The 27,597-nt window shown below is 35.4% G+C and overlaps 2 protein-coding genes across 2 annotated transcripts; both read right to left on the reverse strand.

The window, feature by feature from the left end:
• Nucleotides 1-9,709: 9,709 nt before the first annotated feature.
• LOC145998559 (carbohydrate sulfotransferase 1-like) lies at nt 9,710-12,352 on the reverse strand. The gene is made up of 2 exons (XM_083134987.1): nt 12,196-12,352; nt 9,710-10,061 (listed from the first exon to the last, which is right to left on the reverse strand). The coding sequence occupies exons 1-2, from the start codon at nt 12,303-12,305 to the stop codon at nt 9,743-9,745; spliced, it is 429 nt and encodes a 142-aa protein (XP_082991113.1). The 5' UTR covers nt 12,306-12,352; the 3' UTR covers nt 9,710-9,742.
• LOC145998372 (uncharacterized) lies at nt 12,344-24,499 on the reverse strand. Its single transcript, XM_083134780.1, has 5 exons — nt 24,410-24,499; nt 22,680-22,830; nt 14,118-14,336; nt 13,003-13,203; nt 12,344-12,369 (listed from the first exon to the last, which is right to left on the reverse strand). Exons 2-5 carry the CDS (start codon nt 22,783-22,785, stop codon nt 12,344-12,346), a joined length of 552 nt encoding a protein of 183 aa, XP_082990906.1. The 5' UTR covers nt 22,786-22,830; nt 24,410-24,499.
• Nucleotides 24,500-27,597: the final 3,098 nt, after the last annotated feature.

The raw sequence follows: 27,597 nt of genomic DNA on the forward strand, positions 1-27,597 counted from the left end.
TTATTTTTATTCGCGATAATGTGAATAAGTAGAAAGTGTGAGTAGAGAACATCAGAAACGACGAATTGCAGAAGTTGTTTCGTCACACAGGGACAAATATGACTCATGCTCACGTGCTAACGTGGTATTCAGTGCTAAGTGTTGTTATTTCTTCTGCATTGATATGATATAGGACAACAGTATCAGTGAAGATAAAGAAATATTTGCTCTCTGACTTTGTCCTTTACCTTGAAAGAAACTGATTACGGTGTACAAGCATCGTTGCTATACTTGTGTACTGAAAAATCGTTTTCTGAAAAAGAAATTTCATTTCATAAAACCAGTTTTTCGGTTCCTCCTTTTAAAGCCTTTCTTTTTACGTAGCTACAGATCATGCTCTTAGAACCAATTTAAATTAGAATTACAATAATTTCTTGAGAGACCTAGAAGATACTTTTTAGAAGGAGTTCTGCGCCTGAAGGAAACGATGTCTCTTATTTAAAACCACATGAAAATTCTTCGGTGCATGAAGCTTTCATGTCCACAGAGGTTTCCTCGTGGTATTCTTCAGTTTTTCAGACATTGCTAATGGCCCCCAAGGCCCATCTATATTCTTTCAACCATTTCTCAGTCGCGGTTAACCCATTGGTATACAAATTAACTATATTAATTATTATATCAAACACTGAACTAAGTTGAGGAAATATCATTTTTTCCCTAGTGTCCGAAGACGAGGCCCAACATAATATATGTTCATTTTGGGCCACTGTAGGCCAGAAAAAGGTGGGTTTTATTTGTCCTTTTTTTGCCTTTTTCGGCGTTTTTTGGCTTATTGGTCCTTTTTTAGGTCTTAACGACTTTTGTTTTGCAACTTCACCTTCTTTCGACTAGTTTTTTACTGCCCATTCTCAATTCGAATCATCATCAGATTATCACCATCACCTCTTTAACATCCTTTCTGTAGTAAAGAAATAAAAAAAAATATATTTGAACCATCCTACTGAAACGAGAGAAAAACATTTTTGTACGACTGAAGCAGGTACGGTACAAGGTCATTTAACCGTAACTTGTCTGGAAGGTCGCGCTGTAAGTGGCAACTTTCTCTTGTTCTGAAGCTTTCAGGACGGTGTATACGACCATATACATTGAATATGTAATTAAAACTGAAGTTATTAATTAATTTGAATCACATTTATACGTCCTTTTTCCGTTTTTAGGTCCTTTTTTATATTTTTAGGTCTTTTTATAGGTCTTTTTATGGCAATTTGTAGGTCTTCAACTTCTGAGCCTACTTATTACTATTTGTAGTTCATATGATCCCCATAAACGATATTGTGATAAGAAAATGATTCATGAGAATTATAAGTAGAGCCCGGAAGTTTGGCAAAATGCCTCTTTTTATCTACTGCATATATTGATAAACCTTTACGGATATACGTTTTTTATGTTGTTTCGAATGTTTTAGAAGCCTTTTCATTTTGCCTATTTTGCCTATTTGGGACCCCACTGCCTATTTTTAATTATAATGCCTTTTTTTGCCTTTTTTAATGAAATTTGACAATTTTTAAAAAAAATAAATATGTATATAAATTATTTTTCTCCCAAAAAAACGTTGTTGGCATTTATTTTTCTTCCGTTTATTATGTGAATAATTTTCGCCTTATTTAAGTAATATTGAACTCATGCATGGTTCAACATTGCTGAAGGAGAAAAGTGTGAGAAAATAGTATTTCATATTGAGTTAGGATATTGCCTTTCGGTTAACATTTCCTTGTGCATGATTGACTGCTGAAAACTGTTGCAGAACACCTGCACAATTACGTCATCACGTCTAGCGTCCGTGTCAGGAGGTTATTGACAAGAAACAGCACTAATGCCCAAGGGCCTTTGTATGGATTCCAAAATCAAGTTCTCTCTCTTTAGTTTAGTTCTGAACTTTGGAGGGAAAGGATCGTGTAGTTGTCATCGTGCCGAAATTTAGTGTGCCATTAAGTGGTAAGTTACATGGTTACGTGCGTGAATTTGGTGAAAGCACATTTTCGACAGATGGTACTATTCTTCTCTGCAAGATATGTGAAAAAACAATCAACCATGAGAAAAAATACTTTATATCTGAGCATGTTCAACAGCAAAACATAAATCTGCAGCTGTTAAAATGATCGGACAGTAGAAGATATCCCTAATTTCAACAGTGGGCACTTCATCCAACAGGCAATCTCAGTTTTCTCTTGAACTTTGCAAAACTTTCATGGAAGCAGGAATACCTTTCTGGAAAGTGGAAAACAAGTCACTGAGGAAACAAGTTTACTTCTAAAAAATACCACTCCGTGTTATTCCTATCACAATTATGAAGATTTTGGGGACAAGATTTTTTTTCCTCAATTGGAATGTCGTTCACAAATCACAGGTGCAATAAAATCAATTTGTAGAGACATACCTACTGTGCTAGATTTGTCGGACGATACCCTTCCAGAGGCGAAAGCTCAATAAGTACACTGTAAGCCATAGAGGGACAGTATGTTCGAAAATGAAAACCTTTAATGTCTGTCTCGGTGTTTGGATCAATAATCTTATCTTGATTCTAATGATTCGGCGATATGTTTGGAAAAACGTAATGTTCAGATAAGAGTTTGTTTGATTGGTAGCATCATAGAGAGGCGGAGTACTTTTTTGCCCCACTCCTTGCGTGGATTCAGATGCCCTACCTACTTGACCAAAATGTATATGCTTGCATATTGAAGATAGGGTCTATTGAAGTTGACCCATCGCCACAATTCCAAGAATTATACAAATTTTAGCATGAATTAACCAATTTGTAAATATAATTAAATCATTGCATGTGTATGTAGGGAGCTATGCGCATCTTTAGAACTGAGTTATAAAATGTGGAATTTATTTTGAATTGATCAAGTCAAGTGTATCATGTATTATGTGTTTTTGAAACTTATTTATAAGAAAAATATGCAGAAGTTTATAAAATTAGAGATTTGATGAGAAATGACAAAAATAAAGATAAGATAAGATAAGATAAGATTTATTTCCATCCACTTGATCATATGAGTACAAATAGCACTATGATATGAGATAGGTCAATTACATGTATAATTTTGAGTACAAAGGAATTAACACATACTTAAGCATATTAAAAAGTATAAAGAATATAAAATAAAATTACATGTATGATTTTGAGTACAAAGGAATTAACACATACTTATGCATATTAAAAAGTATAAGAGAGTATGGAATAACATAGAAAATAGAAGAAAAATCAGAGGTTATGACTATTAGTGAACATAAAAATAGAAGAAATGTCAAAGGTTATGTCTATTAATGAAAAATATGATCTAAGTACTCCTCTGTGCTATAAAACAAATACTTCATAAGCAAGCTTTTTACTGTTATTTTAAATTTGGTTGGATTATGATTCTTGAATTCCTCTGGCAGCTTGTTATAGAGTTTTACACCTTCAAATCCTAGACCACTTTGTGTTTTGGATGTGCGGACAGTAGAAAGGTGGAGGGAGCTATGCATACGAGTGCTGTACTTGAGTATGTCCAGATTTTTTGAGAAGATTTTAGAATTTGTATGAATAAAAAAGTACAAAGTTTCTAATATGTACAAACATGGAAGAGGTAATATTTGAAAGTCATTGAAAATTTGTTTTGTTGGTTTGAGAGGTATATATACATTCTTCATAATTTTTAATATGCGTTTTTGCCAAATAAAACTTTTCTGCATTTTGGGTGAACTGCCCCAGAAAGAGATACCATATGTGAGTACAGGTTGAATCTGTCCAAAATATACTGTCCTTAAATCATTCAAAGTTAAAACATTTCTCAAAATTCTCATCATGTGGCAGAGCCTGCTTAACTTTTGAGTTAAATTAGTAATTTGCATGTCCCAAGACAGGTTTGTGTCTATCCATACTCCTAAGAATTTTATTGCATTGCATTCTTTGACAACTTCATTGTTAATAATTACATTTAAGTTTTTTATTTGTTTTGCTGGATTAAAATTTATTATAACTGTTTTATTAACATTCAGGGAAAGCTTGTTGTTGTTTAGCCAGGTGTTTAGTTGTGTTGTTGTTGAAATGGAATTATTTTGAAGTTGCTCATATTCCTGGCTTTTTACTATGATATTTGTATCATCCGCAAAAAGTATTGTTTGAGACTCTGATATAGTTTCTGGAAGATCATTTATGTAGAGTAAAAATAAAACTGGTCCTACAATTGAGCCTTGCGGTACACCTGTATTGAGGAACAGTTGGTCTGATTTGATTTTGTTAATATCTACATACTGACATCTGTCTTTTAAATAAGACGTGAACCATTTTTTTTGCTAAACCTCTGATTCCATAATGGTCCATTTTATCTAGTAAAATGTCATGCTGAACCAAATCAAATGCTTTGGTGAAATCTAAAAATAATCCATGCACATGCATTTTTTGTCTCGATTTTAGTATGTTATTTGTAAATTCAAAAATAGCTTCTGATATTGACTTACTTTTTTGGTATCCAAATTGATGTTTGGATAAAATGTCGTATTTTTCTAAGAAAGTTACTAATCTATTTAGCATAATTTTCTCTATTACTTTAGAGAAGACCGATAAAAGAGAAATTGACCTATAGTTTGAGCATTCTTCTTTGTTGCCTTTCTTGAATAATGGTCTCACTTTTGCTATTTTGTACTCACGAGGAAAAATACCTGTTTCTAAAGATGTGTTGCAAATACTTACATGTGGTTGTAAAATACTATTCGCACATTTTTTTAGTAGAGAACTTGAAAATTCATCTGGCCCTGATGAATACTTATTTTTTAAATTTATAATTACCTTCTCAACTTCTCCCTCAGTTACTGGTGTGAGAAACATAGTGTTTGTGTTTCTGGGACTGTTGAAATATGTTCTTAATCTAGGTGTAGAGATTACTGCATTTTTATTTACGGTATTGGGAATGTTCACAAAGTATGTATTAAAAATTTGTGCTACATCAAGGGGATTGCTTATTTTCTCTCCATCAGCCATAATTTCTATTTTTCATTCACGTTCTTTGTTTTCTTACCAGTTTCATCATTAACAATTTCCCATAGTTTCTTTGATTTATTAGCAGATTTGTGTATTTTATCTGCAATGGCCAATTTCTTAGCATTGTTTATTATCTTCCTGAGAATAATTACATATTTTTTGTAGTGGTCTTTAAGTATGGGATTCTTGTTTTTCTGGATTTCTTTATATAATTTTCTTTTTGTTTCATAGGATTTTTTTTATCCCTTTAGTTATCCAGGAAATTGATTTTGTTTGATTTAGGAGTTGTCTGTATGTTTTGTATGGAAATGCTACTTCAAAATGATATTTTACTGTCTTTGTGAATAAGCTTACTTTTGCATTTAAATTTTCCTCCATGAACACATCAGTCCAATTTTCTTTCTTTAATGAATATACAAAGTTTCCTATATTTTCCTTAGTGAATTTTCTTTTTTCTACAGTAGTGATATGTCTTGCAGTTTTTTCTTTTATATTCTCTGGTATATGGACACTTATGAAAATTGCTTCATGATCGGACAAGGCTAGAGGTAAAATATTTGTGGTGTATTCAAAAAAATTTTGGTTAATTATTATTTGATCAATACATGATTTACTTGTTGGTGTTATCCTTGTTGGTGAATTTATTGTTGCAATCAAATTATGGGAGTTTAGAATTGTATTTAATTCATTTTTTTCCGGACTGTGTTTTAAAAAATCTATGTTTATATCGCCCATCACTATAATGGGTCCTTTCTTATGTAGTAAAATGGACAACATTGTTTCTAATTTTTCAAAAAAATGTGCCTAAATGTCCATCTGGTGTTCGGTATAAGCAAACTACTGTTGCTTCATTTTGTTGTAATTTTAAATTCACTACTGCATGTTCAAAATTGAATTCTTCATTTAAATAATTAGTTTTTGTTACGATTTTAAATGGTATATTGCTTCTAACTAGTATGGCAGCACCACCTCGTTTGTGTTGTTTACGGCAATATGCGCTGGCTAAATTAAAATTTGGGATTTGTGTGGAAGAAAACTCTTCTTCTCGCAACCAATGTTCAGTGGCACAAATTATATGTGGGACTTCTTTGAGAGATCCAAGAATCACATCCAGATCATGGACCTTGTTCCTTAATGACTGAAAATTTTGACTCATTAACCTAAAAATATTTTTGTTTTCAGAGATAAGAAGTTGTTCATTTTTGTTTACATTAACTGTATGTACATCTACACTGGCGTTCAGATTTTGTAAACTGATTACTTTGTCTGCAGACATAGGCCAAGTTTCACTAGTATTACACTTGGCCACTATTACAGGTTTCCCTGCTCCATACGATCAGTTACAGCAATATTCATATGTTGTCTAACAATCAGCCTATCCTGAATAACCCTGTGTATAATTTTACACAATTCCAGTTTTCCGTTTGCATTCAAATGTTGGCCATGCCTAGTATGCATTTCTCTATCAAGTATGGAACTATAAATAACCGTTACATTTTCAAAATTTTTACATACATTACTGTACATGCTATTAGCTTTCTCTACTTCTTTATTGACAATAGACCAGCTTCTGAGATCATGGCGGTGTGGAACATTTACTACAATCACATTTGTGTGAGTCAGCCTCCCTAAGGGCTTTCGCAGTGTAGTTACAGCATCACATGTTTGATCTTTGCTTACATCATTTGCACCACCAATTAATACGGCAAAGTCATCTGATGATAATTCTGAATATTCCTTGTCCCCTACCACCTTTTCAAAAGTTGCACCTGGTTTCACAACACTTTCAATTTTTAGGTTATCCGCACATTTTGAAGAAGTTCTTAGCATTGAAGATAAACCACGCCCATGACTATCAGAGTATATCTCGATCCTACCCATTCTTTTATTCTTATTTCTTTGTATCTTAGGTTGCACTTCACCTATTTCAACTTTCTCAGTGAGCCCTAGTTCACCAACTTGATCTCCACGTGCATCCTCCTCTCTGCCCAAGACTGCATATCTATTCTCACTAACAACACCATCACCCATTGCATTATTCCTCTTCTGGCTCATAGAGTGTATTCTCTTCCCATGTGAAACGATTTGCCACACATTTTCATCAAGTTCAGCAGACGACACCACTTCACCAGAAGAGAATCCCTTGCCCGACTGCAGGTCACATGCCTCCAGGTCTTTCTTTAACTGTGCATTCTCACCCTGCAATGTTTCAATATCTTGCCTTAACACAGATATTATCTCCAGAAGAGTGCCTTCTTCCCCCTTACCACCACCACTCTGTGCACTCGCCACACGTGTAACGGCCATATTGGACTGTAGGCCTACACACGTCGGACACCTCCATTCAGTTCCCTCACTTGGCAACTCGTTGTCACTTATGCCTACACATCTAAAATGATTCCACAAATCACACAAATCGCATAAGATACCATTTCGAACAGTTCTTCTACATTTCACACACTTAATATCGGTGATCACACGATTCTTTGAAGGAGCTACACAGGATCCGACCGACTCAACAGGCGCCATTTTTTTTTTTTTTTTGTGATAGGATATTGGGCGATATTGTGATAGGAAAATAATTCAATTGACTGCATCAAAAGGTGGAATCGACTTCAATTATTATTTTGCGGGGCCAAGATGGATATAAATGGTTATTTATATATGATTTTATGTATACAAACCTCTAGGTAGGATTGTGGGAGGGAGACTGGCAGTCGCGAGATAGGCCCAGGCCCTTTCGAGGGCTGTCGAGCCATGGGTTATTATTTTGTTATGTATACAAGTTGTATATTACATCTGGACCCTTTAAGAAGTTTGGGGTTGGAATATTTCTTTGCCTTCCAAGCCGTCACACTTTTCAGCATTACTTTTCCATTACCCGGTGGAGGCACATAGTGGTTCGGATCCCACTTTAAACTGTAGGTGCAGTCTCGATTAACCTTACTGTGCATAAAGTGGATTTTAAAACATCAAATCAATCAATCAATCAAACAAACCATTACTTTGTATTTCCTCCCGAAATATCGTTACTTCCTGGGCATTAGCGACTGAAGGGTTGTGCAAGGGGTGGTTGCGTACCCCTTGCATTCATGTCAGCAACTCCTTCCCACCGGTCATTTTCATCTCATTTAAAAAAATAATAAATGCATTATACACACACACACACACACACACACACACCATCCCACACTCACACACACCATCACAAAGCAAGTTTACTATATTACATATTGCCATAAAGTGATATTTTCCTCTAAACCATTGCCCTCTGCATAATACAAAATACAATTGTTATTTAATTACTATGAAAAATACTAGAGTTTAATCCTTTCCGGCCAAAATAAAGAAATTTTAGTAATATTGAAATAACTACATGCATTAATATTCTACAGAAAATATGAGATAATTTGTAACAAAAATAAATATCCCATGGTGTTCAATGAGGCGGTTTCACTATAGAACGACTTGGCTAGGGCTGTAATGCATTTCACTTCTTATGGTGCAGCATGGGATGTGTCGAGTATCTGAACGATACTTGCTGATCAAGAATTTTGCTCGTTGAGCAGACAGATCATTTACATGACAGTGTGTTCTCATTGAACAAAATATCAGTGTCTTTGAAAAGGAACACCTTTGCCTTTAAAACTGTACGTTAACAATCACAAAGTATTTTTTTTGCTGCACGATCTTCGACGTAAAGGTATAGTTGCGCATAAGACAAGAGAATGGTTTTAGTGTAGTGCAAAACTAATATTATAATTTTTGCTTCTCAAAACAATGACAGGATGCTTATGAATGAGAACAAAACCAAACATTTTTGACCAAAGGTAATTTGAAATTTCCTTCTTCACACAATTGCCCAACTTTCCAAAACTACGGTGCATACCCTTTCATCTTAATACAATTACAAAAAAATTATATTACCTTCTGTGACTTGAACTTCCTCTGTAGAGCCCAACACATATATTTCTGCGATGTGATGCGCGACACAACTCAAGAAGCAGTGTTGCTAATGGAGCAGATAGAAAAATCGCTGCAGTGCGCCGATGCACAGCTGTTACGTACAACAAGAAAATTAGAGAATTCAGGTCTATCTAACGTTGAGTTTTAAACGTCATGCATTATACCAGGACTAGGATTAATATGTACTAACAAGTGGCTTTATATGTAGCTACATACATATGGACTAAAAATTCGCAAAATATGGACTAACACATATGTAAAATTACCAAAAATTGCTGCAAAGAAGACTTCTTCATAGTGATTCCTTATTGAGTGATTTCAAACAAAATAAACACTTTATTATTTTCCATTTTCCATTGCCCTCTGGAGTCACTATTTGCGCAGAGACATGCTTTCGTTCACTCGCTCCAGAAATTCCGTGGACAGAATATATGAGGCGTTGCGGATACGAAAGGCGAATTCAACAAACGGACATTGTGAGGAAAATGCGTTTCAAGTTGCCAGGCACAGTGCGAACTCCACAAAAACTTGGTAACAATAGATCGCAAAGTGTCCTACGTGATTTCCAAAGTTTTTTGTTGATTTTGCCCTGTGCCTCACAACTTGAAACGCATTTACCTCACAATGTCCCTTTGTTGAATTCCCCCAAAGTATCCGCAACGCCTCATATGCTTTCACATTTTTAAAGTAATGAAACCATAACATATCCACACAATACACTATTCGTTTGTTTCCTTCGTGTGTTCACGGCACTGAATCCCAGTTTCACCTTCATGTCAAGCTGTAATCTCCTAGCGGGTAGAATTCTCGTAAGTGATCAGAGTCGTTCGCCATTTTGTATCCCCAGAGGCCCATCACACTTCTGCAACTTCTCTGGATACTGTCTGCCTGTTCGAAAGACATATTTTCTCTCCACTTGAAAACCGTTCGCAGCGTGTTCCTGGTGGTGTCGTAGGAACCTCCTCCGTCCACCTTTGTGTGTGTGTTCAGAAAGTCAAGAGTGCTGTTCGCAAACTCCAGTCGAAGGAAGGAGAACAGCTCTTTCATCTCTCCATAGACATCCAGGCAGAGATCTTCGTATCGCATAACCCTGGGAAATAGAAAATGGTTGGGAACAACGACTAATTCACTTAAAATAAACCTTTCCATTATTGACGACGACAGAGATGGGAAAGGGGCTTCGCGATCCACTAAGCAAGTGAATCCTCAGCAGTAAATTTTATTGGTTTGATTGTTAAAATTACTATTCTTGTATCAACACCAAGACTATTTTATATCCTTTACATAATACACGAAAACAAGACCTTTAAGATGTTAATTTGATTTGAATCAACAATTAAAACAATTGAATGTCTTCACTCTCCTCCTTATTATGTAATATAGTGTTTGGGAAACGCAGTCACTCAACCACTCAATGTGAGTGGTAATATCTGGAAGTATTTTTTAGCCTGGGCAAGCTGACTTACACATTTGTTGAAAGCTGAGTTTGTATAGGGGCACTCAGCACACATAGAGGCAAAAAACAAGGCAGCACACAACCGAACAGAGAATTAGATCAGCTGTAGTAGATCCAAGTGCCAGAGCCTTGTTAGGCTTTAAGAATGTACTGCGTGAATGAGAAGTTGACGTTTGAGTATTTTCCGAAAATGTCACCTCTTACACACACGCCGCACTCCAAATGTACAAAAAAGAAATTTTTGGCAATTATATGAACTTTCCTCCAATTATATCTATTTTCATGTGAAACTTAGGGCTGGTTGCCAACTCAAAATAGTCAGTGTGAAGGATTTCGGGAAAATATTGGTGATGGGTGAACTGACATGTGACTATTTGCACTTCCCATCATTATACATTAACCTTCTCAGTCCCAATAAAACATGTTACAAAATTTTCACGGATTTTAATTCTGTAGCAACAGGTTTCTGAAAACATGAATGAAGAAAATTATATACTACTGAATTTCACGACCATATTTATATCGTAATATATTTAGAATATTTAAATAAAGGAGACTTCGGTAGACAGGCAAACTTGTAAGCAGGGGATTTATAAAACTTGGGCCTATAGGCTACCCTTTGTTTTGATCCCTGCAGACATTGTTATTATTATTATTATTTTAATTATAATTAGCAGCTTTGTTATCATGATACTTCACTTCCACTAATTGCATGCTCTGTATATGCTTTTCTTTTCCACTTTTTGTTTATTAGCTCCATTTGCACTGCACTATTCATTTCCCCACACAACATTAATATCGCAGACGCACCAAACGAAAAGAAACCGACACTACATTACGGTAGCCACACTGACCGAGAACTGAGAAACAAGGATGTTGATTTCAACAGTCATTATCCCTCCACTTGAATTTCAAAATGTTTACATTCGTTTCTTCGAGGAACAATTGTTTATATTCAAGCGGCTTCTTTTGCAGTCTGCCATACAGCCTTACATTCTGGTTAAAATAATGTAGTGAAAATAGGGTTGTGATGCAAGAAGTTATTTAAACGCTAGACACTCCTTCTTTCTTTCATGAAATATGCAAGGAAAAGTACCTCACATGTTGTTTTATTTTGCTATTATCACAAAATTAGGGATTTCTAATAATGGTCTTTGTCAGTTCTGCCCTTCAACGTCCCATTTTTGTGCGGCCCCCCTGAACTTGGGGCCTCTAGGCTACAGCCTAGGATAGCCTAGTGGCAAATACTCTCTGGTTCGACGCATGGGAGACGAAGGAAATATTTGCAGGATGTATGTTTGGAAACCTGACAGAAGAAACATTTCAGAAAGTCAAGGTTAAGGTGAAGACGAACTTGAAGGAAATTGGCAAGATTGGCAACGACAGAATTGCTTGAACAGGACAGGTATGCATGCATTACCAGGGAGTTATCTTGTTATACTGAATTAGCATCAAATATGTGTGACTTAAGAGTGGCGATAACGTTTAAAATGTTGTCCACGTTTTCACTTTTAAAAGTTAGGCAACACCACTTAGGTTCTTTAGGGATTTTACGGTTTCTGATGTTCACTTATGTGACAATGGTATTTTTGAGATTTTTCTGAATGGCTTAGTCAAGTCTATAAAATAGTATGTCGAAAATTTGACTTCCATTTAACTCTCATCGAATATAGCGGAGTTAATATTTAATTTCAAACAGAAAATTTTGGCCCTGGTTCCACAAATTACAGAGATGTCCAAGAGTGGACAAGAAAGAGTAACAGACTACCTGAAGCGTTCCGGATAAGTCTCCATGATAGACGTAGCGGCTAGGTAGTCCTCAAACATCTCGTTACAGAGATTGTCGGGATTCAGGCAATCCTCCCTACACCACTTCATCTTAGCCCTTGATAGGAGAACGGCTCGAGGATCACGTATCAAGTAAACCACACGAACATTGAGGCTGAAAAAGATAAATAAGTAAAACCTCACCAATTCAAACTTCGAGGCCAAAATCTTTTAACATTTGAATTTTTGTAATTTGTTAATTTATAAATTCAATGATAAAGCCTAGCAATGCTATGAAATAAAGAAAATTGAGGAACGCATACACGAAATTCGAAAGTTGTACAGATATTTCTTATGTGAAAATTACGCAACTAGTACCACGTGGTACTGTACTTTGAGAGCAACAGCATCCATGTGAAACATTTCCTTCAATAGATAGAATAGTCAGTATGTGTGGTAAATGTCCAAAAGTATAATTTTAGCGTCATACACTGGCTACCCTGCTGGTCCCAAATAATTACCTTCACGTAAACTTCACTTTGTTATATCTACGCAAGAAACCAGTTGTTGTAGAAATTAAATAATGAAAAATATATGATTTTCTTTTTATATTTTTAATGTTGTACCTGATAAAAATGGATTTGGAATATTATAGTAGGTATTTACAATTGCTTAACTTATTCCTACTGAATTTAGTCACTAAAATTCTTCTTAATAAGGTTCAGCAAATAAGCCAACCATTCACGAATCAGAACGCAAATGTGAAAAACAGAACAACAACAACAACAAATAGGTATGTTCTCATTGCCTTGCCTGCTTTCCTTCAAGAGCGGCTTTGCATATTCCAACGGAAACCTGACCAACTTCATACTCTGGAATGGATACATGTTGCAGAACCGAGTGAGGTGATCATCCGACACACACAAGACCAAGTTGTTCTTGCAGAATGCAAACACTCGTGGGTTGAATTTCAGCCATCTGTATCGCTTTAGAAAGCTTACATATTGACCTAAACGACGAACAATGGAGCATGAATAAGTTTCTGTGCTTAACTGGATTTATATTACATAGAAAACATTTGAATTAATAACATAAGAGATGTCACTACTATTTGAGCTTCATTTAGCTGAAGCTTTGGTCAGCAATACTATGGAAATAAATACACATAATTAAGAATTAAACATTAATAATGCCCAACTTGCTAACAGTAATTAAAAGTAATAAAGTTTAGAGCTCTTAGAATTTAGTTTTGGTTTTTAGTTGAAGCTGGGTGTGCCCCCCCCCCCACCAGACTCCCTTCTCATAGTTACCTAACGATTCTAGACGCTCCACACATTCTCCACTACCGACTAGAGATTTTTTGCTTTATGAGCCTCCACTTCACCAAAATAGTTTCAAATTTAAAAGATCTCGTCAACATCATCCTAAGGTCAGCATAATAGAGTACAGTGTTTTGGCTTCATTTAAACATTTTTGCAACTTACTGGTAAATATATTACAGTGGGAAATCTACATTGCCTTGTTTCGCAAGTCAACATATTGTAGTTGGTAGTGTTTGTTTATCTTAAAAGATTATGATTATTATTTTTCCCTCGAAAGAGATATAGGATATTCTTGAAAATTTATTGCAAACTCATTTATAGTTCACCTTTGAATTCAAAAAAATGATGGCATGGCTTCCCCTATCAAAACATAAAATTTAATTCGAACATCGATTAATAGAAGTAATCATCCTGACGACGGATGATGAAAGGATTCTCTCGGGCTATCGACCAAGTGACTTGTGGAAAAGATTCTAAGCTTTCAAGAGCTAACATTAGTGTGCTAGCTCTCGAAAGCTTATAATCTTTTCCACAACTCACCTGGTAGATAGCCCGAGAGAATCTTTTCATCGATTACTAGGTTTGAACAAAATAAACTCACCTTGACCCGTGTAGTTGCAGTTAAGTAAATGCATTGCCAAGTCTAATGCAGCGGGGCTGGTCGTGCCATTCGTTCGTATCAGGTGTCCGGGTAGTGCTGCCAGAGGTTCGAAGTGGACGAAGTTGCCAGCGTGGCTGTTGATGGCGTCACTGAGAAAATTCGATCCGGATCGAAACGTTGAGAATATAACAGATCTGGCAACTATGTTGTTGGTTTCTGCTAGAGAGAATATCACAGATCTTTGTGCATGATGTTTAAGGGCAATAATAATAATATATAAACTGTGCAGTAAGTCTCACTAACTTAAATATTAGCATCTTTTATTCCTAACACAAAATGAAAGTGTAACTTTAATGATAAATTATGTAAAGTTCAGATCACCAACCCTAAGATCTTCTGTAAACAAAACCACGTGCATGCAGAAAGCACTGCAAACTCATAGAAGTAAAATAATCCACACGAAAATCCAGCGTTGTTACAGGAATCATTACGTAAGGTAAAACAACGGCCAATTTGTAATATGGGATACGCTGCCGCAAATGACGTCTCACTTTAAACCCAATGCTTTTTCTTTTGTACTTATTGCTTCACCTTTATGGTTAACTCTATGCACCAGTAATCATTTCCCCAGGGGGTGCTCGTTGCTATGTGAAGTACGTATGCATTACGTCATCTGGGAGGATCGGGTTTGACGGTGCTCGTTGCTATGTGCAGTAAGTTTGGTGCGGGGTACATTTAGCTACTAACACGTCGCAAAAATCGGAACAAGAAGGTTGTTGATTTCGTAGCGTTCGATTTATTTTTATTGTATTTTTGTACTTGTAGACTGCAATCATGTCTAATTGTGCTGTAGCAAGCTATGAAAACTATAAGTAGAAAACTAAAGGAACTGACATAAAATATCATAGATTTCCAGTCGATAATTGCGTAAGTAAACATGCTTGTAGACGAAATGTAAAAAATGCAAGTGTGCAGTGCCAATTATTGTGAAGAAGACTACGTATGTGCGAGATCTAAAAGCAGAATTTCTGTATTTTCCACCAAAGAACGTGCTGAAGCCAACTGCAGTGCCATCGCTAAAATTACATCCAATTACTTTAGTACCAAATAATCGAGGAAATGGTGTTCTCCTAAACACTTATCTTCACAATATGCTTCGCTTGTAGGACGTGCTGATAAGGTTTGCAGAGCTGTACGCTACGAAAGACACGCAATAAGGAAACGTGCCCTAAACAGGCTAAAGACTATGCTGCCAAAAAAGTGAAAAATATATAGACGTTGGTATATACACAAACTGCAAGCAATGTTTCGTTGTTGGAAAACATATTCGATCTATTACAAAGGAGAAATACACATCTGCATAATGAAGCAAATAAATTAAAGATTACAAACAACCTCTTTCAACCGCTTTAACCAAATAAAAAAGTTCAAAATCTAGAACGTAACCTAACCGACAGTACTACAAGAGAAGTCATCAATATCTTGAAAATGTGTTCAACTAGTGCGAAGTACGTAGTGAGCCTAACTGATTTGTTAAGTACATTTTATTTAAGTCGGATTTATAATTATTAACAATTTCATTTAACACAGACAGATGTGAAGTGTGATTTGTATGTTCACATTATTGTGAAAAACGTTGTCGGAAATGGGCATTTCGAAGATCGTGTACTAACTTTCACGCTATTCGAAATGAAATTCACTTAGTACATCTTCAATTCGAGTTACATAGCATTGTATGCACGATGGTAAATATTGCATAAGTGACTATTACACCTATCATTAAAATGTTTGCAACTTTGTTCAATTTTGGTATTTCACAAATATATTGTGAATAATTTTGTACCCTTGTACTCAATATAAACCAATGGATGTTACATTATTTCTTTGTAGTACATTTCTGTCAAAAAGAGCAAGATCTAAGATTAGTGTAATGCAAGTTACTTCGTTAATGTACAAATGTGTGTCGCATATCAGCCTTGGAGTATATTTTCCGGTTATACAACTCAGACACACATGGGAATGGAAATGGAAAATCTGCGGACAAAGTCCTTTAACGAATAATAATTCGTGCACTTGCACGGTCAATCATTGTGAGTTCATGTAACTTTTCTCCTTTATTGTTTAATTAAACTAAGATATTTTCATCGATATTCTCAAACCGTTTCATTTACCGTGTGATCAAAGATCTATTTCTATAGGCTTGAATTAGTAGGTTAAGACATTTAAGTTTGATGTTCCTAGCACTCATCAAGTATTTCGAGTAGGTTAACTTAGTTAAATTAGTACTGTACACTTTGACTCATCTTCGGCACGCCTTTGTATGTAAAGTTCTTAATACGAAAAAATACTTTTTAGAACTATGACAACGATAACTTGCAGCCAAATTTGAACCAGAGAAATTAAAAATATCTGCAAATTACAAACTGGAATTGCGTTTTCAAAGTCTGATACTACTATCCTACAAACTATTTCATCATTCTTCCTCCACATAAAACTTTTCAAAAAATTTTTGCATGTGGAACTTTGATCCGTACGTAAATTATTGTACAGTAAATAAATATATGAAGAAGGTTGGGAATTCTTTCGAATTTAGAGTAAGTATCAAATGCAGAGTAAAATTTTATCTAGATTGTATATTGCTTCTTTCACTTGATAACTTCAAAAATAAAGTTACATTATGGTGAATGGTAAAGATTGGATTTTAAGTATATCAGTATAATTTTAATACTTTCTGATGTTATGTAAAATTTGAAATGTTCCTGGAAATAATTGCAACGTTCTGAATGAATAAGAAGGAACTATTTAGTCAGAAAACTAAATATTAGGCATTTGTACTTCGTTGTGTTAAATGTTGTAAATAGATTATACCGGACTACTATCGGATTAGAAATTACGGATATTCAAGTTTGGACTCCAATTAAAAGTTAATCAGTAGAACCACATAAAAACGAGTTACATCAAAATTCATCTTATTCAATGCTGTGTCAATCTATAGTTACCTATTTATTTTTTATTATGCCTTCTATTTTTATTATCGTGAGAACAAGATAGGATTATTTTTTAGTTTGGCAAACTATCGCTCTCTTTGAGATTCTATAAATAAAGAACGGGTGTTTTTTTTATTTATAGATTATATAATTTATTTATTTATTATCCAAACTCTAATATCCATAATTTATAATCCGATAGTACTCCTGTGACGTTCTGTGAGCCCGCAGTACTTCGGAGGCCTCTGTCGATCTCCTTGGCGTAGTGCTTAGCACATCGTGCTTCGACGCCAGGGATCCCGGATTCGAATCCAATCGGGCAAGATATTGATTTGTCCTTAATGGGAAAATTGAGAATTTAGTAAATGTGATAGTATATGTGAAAACAAATATTGATTGATTGATTTGCTTCATTTTACTTCGCTTCTTGTGCCACTTTTGGCTAATTTGCGAAGATAGGGATGAGTGATGAAATGATGAATGAACACTCACAAACATCCATGCCCAAGCCAGGATTCGAACCCAAATCTCTGGCGTTGAAGTGCGATGTGCTAACCACTACGCCAAGGAGGCCGGCTTGTGGAAACAAAGAAAGAGATACTCTTATGGGTTTTCCTTTCATATTTAAAGAAAGACAGAAAGGCAAAAATAAATCAAATCTGTCAATCAATTCTTTCTTTGTAACTCTTTCACTATGCAATACTTCTTCAGCATGCAACGTTTCTTATTAAAATCATAATACGATTTATGAAATGATGAAATCTGAAATTCTAATTAGAACACGGACAACCTTCTTTGTAATATATCGATCATGTTTCAGAAAAATGAATTTTTACAATACTTTTGCACGTGTAATTTTCCCCTCTTTTAAAAGTGGCGTGTTTTAATTATGTTACTAATCATTAAAGGAATACCTCAATACCATCCCGAAGTATGATAATTAATATTTACCCCTCAAAGTAATGAAACACTTCCCCTCTCTGAAACTCGCATAGAAATGATAGCGGCCGTTTGCTTCTGCCAAGCCCCGAACGAACATAACCGAAGGGGCACCGAGCATAACCGATCCTCCCACATGACGTCACGCGTTCGTGCATGATCGGCAATTTTCGGATGGCGCTACCTTATAGTATATTAAGTTACCTTGCATTTCCCATAAATTTGGTTTCTTTCTTGCATGCGAATTGAATATATTTTACTTGCATTTTTTTAGACAAAATTATATAAAATGGTAATGTATATTTCTAAGGTTTGATAAAGATAGGAGATAGGTTTGGAAGTTAACAAAGAGAAAACTAAATATATGATTACAGGCCGAAACCAAGTGTTAGGTAATAATCAAAATCTAATTATTGATAACAACTCGTTTGAACCAGTTTCCAAATTCAAATACTTAGGAGTAATATTAACAAATGAAAATTATATTAAAGAGGAAATAAAAAGTAGGTATAATTCAGGAAATGCATGTTACTTCTCTCTTCATAAACTTTTGTATTCTCGTTTAATATCTAAGAAACTAAAAGTTAAAATATACAAAACAGTAATTTTGCCTGTAGTATTATATGGGTGTGAAACTTGGTCCCTTACATTGAAAGAGGAACATAAATTGAGAGTATTTGAAAATACAATCCTTAGGAAAATCTTTGGACCTAAAAGGGATGAGGAGACAGGTGAGTGGAGAAGGTTACATAATTTAGAACTACAAGTACATAACTTTTTGATGCATTTATAATTTATTATCCTGATAAAGTGTCGTTTTTATTCCAGTTTTTAGCTATTTGTACATAATTTGTATTCATGTTCAGATATTATTAGAATAATTAAATGGCTTAGGTGGGCAGGCCATGTGGCACGAATGGGAGAGGAAAGAGGAGTTCACAGGATTCTTGTTGGGAAACCTGATGGTAAAAGACCTGTAGGAAGGCCAAGACGAAGATGGAGGGACAACGTTGAGATGGACCTAAAGGAAATCGGTAAGGATGGAAAAGAGTATATAGATCTTGCTCAAGACAGGGATAGATGGAAGGCCTGTGTTGCTGCAGCCATGAACCTTCGGGTTTAAGAAGGCTAGAGAGTTAGTTAGTTAGTTAGTTAGTTAGATAGGAGTGTATTTGAAATTTGTTTGTAGAATCCGGGAACTTTTCTAACGTTGGAAGCGGCCCCCGCGCCCACCCAGCGTCGAATAACATGGGTACCTGGGGGAAACCCTGGGGGGTAAAGGCGGTCAGGGGCGTGATGCTGATCACATCAGCCCAACCAACGGCCGGATCAAGAAAGTGTGGGGCGTTACCCCCACACCCCCTATACGCCTTCATGGCGTGCTGCTAAGCACAGGGGGCAACTTTACTTTTTTTATTAGATTTTATGTAAATTGTATCTTAAGTAATTAAAATATATAATGGGCATAAACAGCCATATGCAATGCTGTAAGTTCAATAAATATATTGATGATGATGATCAAAACAAGACAAAAAAAGTTCGTAAATTTATTGCGGTTGGAAACTTTGACAAGCACCCTAATAACGATTTTTGTTCCGCCAAATATAGTGCACTTCGTAAAATAACTTGGTGACATGGCAAGGCAAGATAAGTGTGAGCATTTTGTAGGAATATGCATTGTAACTTTCAATGAGCTTAGAGATTTGTGTACATATTGATATTTTATAACATTGGTTATTTTCTAAAAATTATCATGTGAACAGCAAGGAAGTTGTGCCACTTTCAACATGGCGAGTTCTATGCGTGCTGGAAGGTCTCCGTGTTCAGTGATACATCGAATCGGTGAGACGGCTTGTTTACAGAAGGGTGATTTACACTTTAGCTACTTTGCCTTCTGTGGATTCCTGTCTTTGATTGATTACGTTTCCATGCTACACATGAGTGTCTTTCTCAAGTTCTTAGTTCATGCGTCAATTGAAGGTAATGTGATTTTTTTGATAATATACTTATACTAATTAAATTATATTCTTCTATGAGTTTCGGGAAGAAAGCAACATAAAATAAATTTAGGAAGGTTGAAAAGTTTCAATATCATGACTGGTATAAGGAATGTACAACGTATAATTTAATTAGTTAATTAGTTAGTTTGTTTTAAGTCCATTTTATGCTAGAAGCTAATCGGAACTGGAACTTCAGTTTAAAGTGGGGTTTTGAATCACTGTGCAATATGCAGTGTCCCATGGAGCTTAATATAGTAATAAATAGAAGGGAGAAAAGTAGATGGAAAAGGCTAATTTTAGGGGCGATAGAACTACAACATAACGTTTTTATGCACGGTTATAAATTATATTTAAACGTTACAATTTGAGTAAATGCGTCAAATATTTAATATTTTAAATGAAACGGGCGGCAGCAGTCTGATTTTAGAAGGGCCTCCTCGATGGCGCAGTGGAAGCGTCATCGCCTTGTAAACAAGGGGTCACGGGTTCGATACCCGGTGGAGGTACAGTGGGATCCATGAGTATTACCGTGCAAATTGTCCATGACTATTTTCATTAATTTTTCTCTTACACCCTGTGTGTTCTTAAGCGATGAATATTTATGTATGCTGGTGCAGAAGTAGTCAACAGCTTGTTTTGAGTTTTATTTTAATTCTTGAAGCTCTTATTGGGTCAAATAAGGTGCACGAACATGGTGATGGACAATTTGCAGGGTAATACTCATGGATCCCACTGTACATAGTGGTTCGTATCTCACTTTAAACTGTAGGTCCAGTTCCGATTAACCTTACTGTACATAAAGTGGACTTATAACTCCAACTCAATCAAATCAATTAAAGCACCAAGTCAATCAATGAATCTTGATTTTAGAAGCCATGCCGCTATAAATAAGCTATGAGTAAAATTATTTCTCGTATCGAATATGTGATTTTCGCTTGCACTATGCAACAAATACACCCTGAACGTTGTCACATCGTGCACCAGCAATTCGTAGCATTCAGTCGTTTTGTTGGCTCTTCACCGTTTTTAGCGTCCGCTACGGTTGGTGCGTGCATTCAGATTACGGTAAATGGTGTTGTGATAGTAGTTATCAGTAACGTCGGGCGGAGATCGTTATGTCGGAAGAAAATTCCCATCCGAAGAAACTAAAATAAAATAGAATGGCTTAAATCGCAAAGCAGAATAAACGTTTAGGTGGGTCACTGATAAATAATTGAAAACGAATATATGGAAAAGTCTTACAACTGACGTTAATATATAGTACCGGATTACCAAACAGGCAGACGGTACCGGCCTATTGTCCCAAAGCCTTTCGATAAAGGATCAAAATGATATTGATTCGATCTTGAAAGAAAATTACAATCAAGGTTAATTAAATTGCTTCCAAGAGATGGAAAGATACGAATAAACTAAATAAAAAAACGAAAATTTACATTATAGACTATTGAGAAAACACTGTGTTAATCCTAACATTAGTACGTAATTAGTAATTTTTATAAGTATTATTTAAATTTGATAATATTTTACTGACATACGCCTGAAGTTTTTGTATCGATTCACATTGAGATTTCAAATTTCAAGAATGGATGTCAGCCTCACATTCTATCCTCGCCCATGCCCTCGCGATATGTAATAGAGTTGTGTGTTTGTGTTTGGTTTTTACAACACCATATCCCACATGGATACAATCAGCAAGGTAAAATATGTAAAATATTTCTCCATATGGAGAGTAGTACTGTAGTATTATCGTACGAGAGATTTGACCGATAAGACTAATCACAATTTTAAGAAAATGAAAGATAATTTGGAGTTACAGGTGATATGCAAGGACGCAGCAGGAAATTTACTAGGGAGGAACAAGCTAGGTATTTTTATACAAACGGGGTATATTTCCCCCATAATAGCGTTGACCCTGCAAGAAATAAAAATACTCAGTTGGAAATTATCAGGTTCCTGGAACACTCGTGTTATAACATATAGGTACATTACTGTGACTGAAATGAAATTATGTGTATGAAATGTATAATTTCAGGTTAACATTTATTTTCCAGGTAGGGCACGAATCCCTTTGTATCATGATGATATGGTTGGTAAAGTATGATAGTACAATATAAATTAAATGTAGTGACAGTTCATACCATGTGCATAGGTCCCATGTACAATTTCTGTTTTATTGGAAATATACAAGCAAAAAATAGAATGGGAAAAATCTTGTAACTCTGGAGGCAAAAGAAGTTTAATTCATGCATCTATAGTAAATAATAATAATAATCCGTGGCTCGACGGCCCTTGAAGAGCCTTGGCCTATCTCCCGACCGCAAGTCTCTCTCGCAAAATCCTACCTAGGGGTGTGGAGTTCTTCAACCGTAAATCGGGTGACGTTGGGTCAGCAGGCTGAACCCTCAGCAGTTATAGGAGATTTCCGATACCGAATTACACTACTCACTCGTAGCTCCCCAATTTCCACACGATGGTGGGTTGCCACCGGTCCTATATAAACCAGAGACTGAACCCAGGCGGACTCGAACCCATGCCGTCCCGCAGTCGGAGTCCAAAGCACAGCACCTTATACTGCACGGCCACGGAGGAGGACGCCTAAAGTAAATAGATATTTAAATTTGATTCTCTTGACCTACCTCGAATAGGTATTGAATTACGTTTTAATTCCTGTACTATGGATTTCTTCTGTTCATCCAAAATATGTGCGAGGTATTCGTCTTCTGTATTATCGGACTGATCCATAAGTTGTGTAATTTTTAACAGTACAGTGTCTTTATTCACAAATACCTGAAAAAGGAGACAACAACCGAAATCAATAACGGCAAATCATTTCCAACGAAAGACAAGTTCTTTACAAATTTAGAAAACTTCTTCCTTAAAGTCTTTATAACAAATAGATACAGGAAGAACAGGGCTAGACGTGGACAGACAGGATTGACGTCCTGCTTTTATTTTTAAGTAAGAAAAGTTTATTATTTTCTATAGCAGAAATCAAGCTAAATAATATTGGAGCAGAAGAGCTGCTGAACAAAGCTTGCACAAATTAGTGTAAAATGCAAGAACCTAATGAGAACTTCAAGCTTTCATACTCTTCTACTTAATACAAACAATAAATAAACAATGAATTTTCAAAATTTCAAACAATAAGATTTTGATGTGAGAAGTCAAACAACGTAAATTGCATGACTAAGATTTTCCCTTAAGTTTCGAAGATGTTCTTTACGAAGTGTATAAAAGTTAATGAAAAGTGTGAAAAAAATAGAAACACAGTTTTACCGAATATCTATAACAGTGGGTTAAACAAAATTGTTTATTATATTTTTGTAATTATGTTTAATAAGTAGAATCTATTGGTTTATCAAATAGACAATTCTCTACAAGGATATGACAATAATAAATACATTGACAATAAAATCATTGTTGAACCCTTTGAACCCTACCAAATTTCCTGCCGATGGTCATGTACATAGCTAGGGAGAGGAGGAGAATTAAAGGCTGGCAGCAACGCTTGAAGGAATAATTGCACACAAGCAGACCGTTATTCTGGCAGTCAAACTCCCCACCTTCAAACCTATGAAAATATTCAAGAATATTAAACTTTAAGAACTTTATATTACATATTACAGTGTGTGTGCCTGTGTATGTTTGAGAGAGGGAAAGATAGTGAGGGGAGAGAGAGAGAAAGGAGGAAATAGAAAGTGAAGACAGGGAAGGAGAACAAGATGAAGACAGAGCTCCTTAGACGGAAGATTATATTAAAAGAAAAATATACAAATATACTCACATTTTGTGATCTTTTATGTAGAACATATACTGTCGAGGACACAATTACAACTAACACTATTAACAGCATTCTACGTGATAAATATTGCTGTTGATGAGCCATTTTTGTTCTGTAAGAAAAATCATACGTATTGGTATTTTTCAGCGTCGCCAATCATAATATCTTATTAACAAGGTTTGGAACTTGTAGACCAAATTTGATAGAATTATTAAACACTATGAATATTGATAATCTCCAGTTAAATAAATATTGATGAATTCTGGACTGTCTGTATATTATGCATGCCAATACCATACGCGTCGTTCTTACATCTTAAGGCTTAGCGCCTTAAACTCACCACCGAGTACCAGCCAATGCATGGGTGTTCTTTTCATCTAATCATCACCCATCTTCATTGTACGTATTTGCGGCTATATACAATGATATAATTATAATATAAAACCCCAATTGCATGCACATATAATAATATTTATTTTCTGCTCTCAAACTTTTGAAAAAATATGTTTTAACAGGTCATAGTGGTAACCCAGTTACTTAAATTATTTTTCTAATTTGAAACCACATTATAATGTCCATACGTACCTTACTACTCTTGTTAGATTCCTCACTTCCAAAGACAGACTAACACATGAAAAACATTCAAGAGCAATATTGACAGAGGCGATAATAAATTGATGACAAGTTACTAACTGAAAGTCTACAATCTCTGTACCATATAAATCACATAGGAAATTTATCTTATCTTGGTCGATAATATCGCGGTTTGTTCTTAAAGATATAATATTCAGAGATATAATCACAGATAATTGTTTATCTGGTAAAAGTAAGTATGGGGGAAAACACTTTCTGCCTCCCCTCTCCCCCCACCAGAATATTCACTCTCAGTCAGGGTGGATAAAAAATTATGATTTTTATTTTTAAAAATATTTTTTGTTGATTTTTTATTTAAATCGATTTTTTAAAAAAAACACGCTTAAAATTGCTTGCATGGTTTTTGGCACCATGCACATACATACATATATGCTTTTTATAGAAAGGCTTTTTCTAGTAAACGGCCCTGTAAAATATTTGAACAGTTTGATTAAAGCAAATAAAAAATCTACGTAAACATACATATTTCTGATACTGTAATTACTATGAAAATGTTTGTTGAGTGTTAATCAAACTAATAAGAATTTCAGTAACTTTTCTTCCAGTGAAAATAAAACATTCCGCATGTACTATATAATTGTAACTTAAAATACTAACTTAAATATTTTTATAGTCTTTGTAGCTGAATTTTGGAGATTTTTTAATGATAGTTTGAAAAAATATCAGCTGCCATGTTTATTTACAGTTTAATGACATTGACACGGTTTAACATGATTAGTATTTTGTATATTTTTCTACACAAAATGTTTGCTATTTTTGCCCATAAAATTATTTAATCCTGTGCTTTCAATTTCTTTCGTATGAGCTTCACACCTTTTTTATATATATTTTATTTCCTTTATTTTCCTATGTTAGAACCTAATAATCACTATTAAACGATTACGAGATTAATGTACGTTGCACCAAAAGTGTTTCTGATATCTACAAAATCCTTATGTACATTATTGTAAACATTATTAATTTTTAGTGATTTAAATTAGTGATTTAATCAGCTGTACACGCTGCTCAAAAGCTGGTCACTTTCCCTTCCTTCAAGCAACACCGTTCCCTCTCGCGTGTTCATTGGTGGAGCCGTCTCGCGTCACTACTTGCGCAGTGACTTGTTTTCGTTTGCCTGCTCCACAGTTAGCTGAGACAGAGTATAATTATAATTTTTCCAGTTTTGCCAGTTGCAAGTGGCCAGTTACCGTCACATTTTGGAACACGCAAAGTGCATTGCAATACGAGGTCGGGTTCTCTCGAACCCATGCTTCCGTGGCTTATATGGGATACTTCGATAGCTGTTTTCGACTACACGGAGTATGGAGTTTTCGTCGAGTGGACCACATGTCTGATTGATGCAAATTCTTTGTGAGCATAAAAATCTAAGTACTTGCAACTTGCGTGAATCCAATCTAAAATCACTTTTTAAGTTGTTCTGAATTGTTCCAAGAACTATGGCTATGGTAACAACCAGAGTGAGTGAGATATTATGCATGTATGAGTGCTGTTAGTTGTGCTGTTCATTGTACGTACATCATGTATATAATTTGTCTTTTTGGAGCTGAAGCTTAGAATGTTTGCGCGTGCGAATGAAAAATTTGTCCCCCTTGTTAAACCAATATTTTTTTATATATTACGTATTTAATATTTGTAATATAATTATTGCAGAGAGAATATATTTTTATATACACGTAGATATATGTGAATCAGGATAAGAAATACGTATGTGTGTGTGGGGGTGTGTGGAATTTAGGTACATTGTCGTCCAAACCACTCGTCTTCCTGCCAAACGTGCTCAAAACGAGCTTTGTACTCGCAGATTTCCTCATCCCGAGGTAAAATCGATTTCCTGAAATCTCTTGTGGAAAATTTGAAAATTTGAAAATCTACAAGGCTACAATCTACAATACGAAAATTTTCATCTAACTCTTCGAAGAAGAAAGGTCAACCGTATGCTACGCGTGCGAAAATATTTACAGCAGAACAGACAAACTAAGCTAAGCAATATGTCTGCAGTACTTCGAATTCTTTTGGTAGGGATATAATGCAAAGAAAATATACTTTTTTATGTTCTCTCGACGGCGGCCTCCTGAGTTTGTCTTGAGGGGGTAGTATGAGTGCATTTTGGATCGATGATGATTTATTATTATTGTTTTCTCTTTCGAACAAATGCCGACCTGCGTGGCGGAGTGGTTAGCACAGGCCCTGGGTTCGACTCCCAGCCTCGGCATGGATGTTCCTTGTGAGTGTCTCTTCATCAATCTCATCGTATCATCACTCATCTTTATAGTCGCGATTAACCAAAGGTGGCAGAAAACGAAGCTAAATGACAAAATCAGCATTGAGTTAATCTTTCGAACGAAAACTTTCTTAACTTCTGCACAAAATAACTTCAACTATTTTGCAAGTAAAGAGAAATCAATATTTTTGTCTTGTGTGCCTGTTTGAATTCTCTCTCATTTGTTCGTTCCCATTCGAAGTATGAGCTCTTACAAAATATTACACAATCCACATTCTGCGTCTTGACTTTTATGAAAACTGGAAGAAACTCATTTCATTCCAGATCAATATCAAATCACTTCACAGTGCATACCGCCTGGCGTCTGCGATCTTACAAGCGCTGAGAACGGAACGAAGGTGTACCACACCTTCACATGCATTTTTAATGTCCATATTCTATTGTCCCTGCTCCCGTTTAGAAATTATAAGCTTCGTTTCGCCATCTTGGTAGGAAGTCGATGTGAAATTGTTTTATCATTCCAAGCCACGATTGCAACAAGAATCAGCTTTCAACCTTTCAAGAGAGGAATATGCGTACTTAGGTTATTTGTGGAATAGGTGTCACTTATAAACTGGTTGATCTTGCATACATACTGCTGCTTTGTGAAGTGAATGATAATAAACAACACACTATACGATTAGTTTCGTCAGCTCTTAAGGTAAGTACAGCTATTTCGTTTTGGCTCCTGGCCGAGATAGCGCCTGACTGCAGAACAGCGAGATTCGACCCGTACGTCCCGCTTATTTTTAAGCACATATCTTTAGCATGCAGAAAAATGTACTTATATTGCATAACGAGTACTACCCTGTGTTATAAGAGTTGTTCAAAACGATGGCCAACTGAATTCACACATTCA

The sequence above is a fragment of the Lepisma saccharinum genome, chromosome 14 (assembly GCF_977018435.1).
Source record: "Lepisma saccharinum chromosome 14, izLepSacc3.1, whole genome shotgun sequence".
Classification (NCBI taxonomy): Eukaryota; Metazoa; Arthropoda; class Insecta; order Zygentoma; family Lepismatidae; genus Lepisma; species Lepisma saccharinum.

Coding starts and splice junctions, on each gene's coding strand:
- LOC145998559 (XM_083134987.1), bottom strand. CDS start 12,305: ATGAAGTGGTGTAGGGAGGATTGCCTGAATCCCGACAATCTCTGTAAC. Junction 10,062..12,195: donor ACTTATCCGGAACGCTTCAG/GTAGTCTGTTAC, acceptor TCTATTTCCCAG/GGTTATGCGATACGAAGATC.
- LOC145998372 (XM_083134780.1), bottom strand. CDS start 22,785: ATGGATCAGTCCGATAATACAGAAGACGAATACCTCGCACATATTTTG. Junction 14,337..22,679: donor TAATTCAATACCTATTCGAG/GTAGGTCAAGAG, acceptor TATTCTCTCTAG/CAGAAACCAACAACATAGTT. Junction 13,204..14,117: donor CTGCAACTACACGGGTCAAG/GTGAGTTTATTT, acceptor TTCGTCGTTTAG/GTCAATATGTAAGCTTTCTA.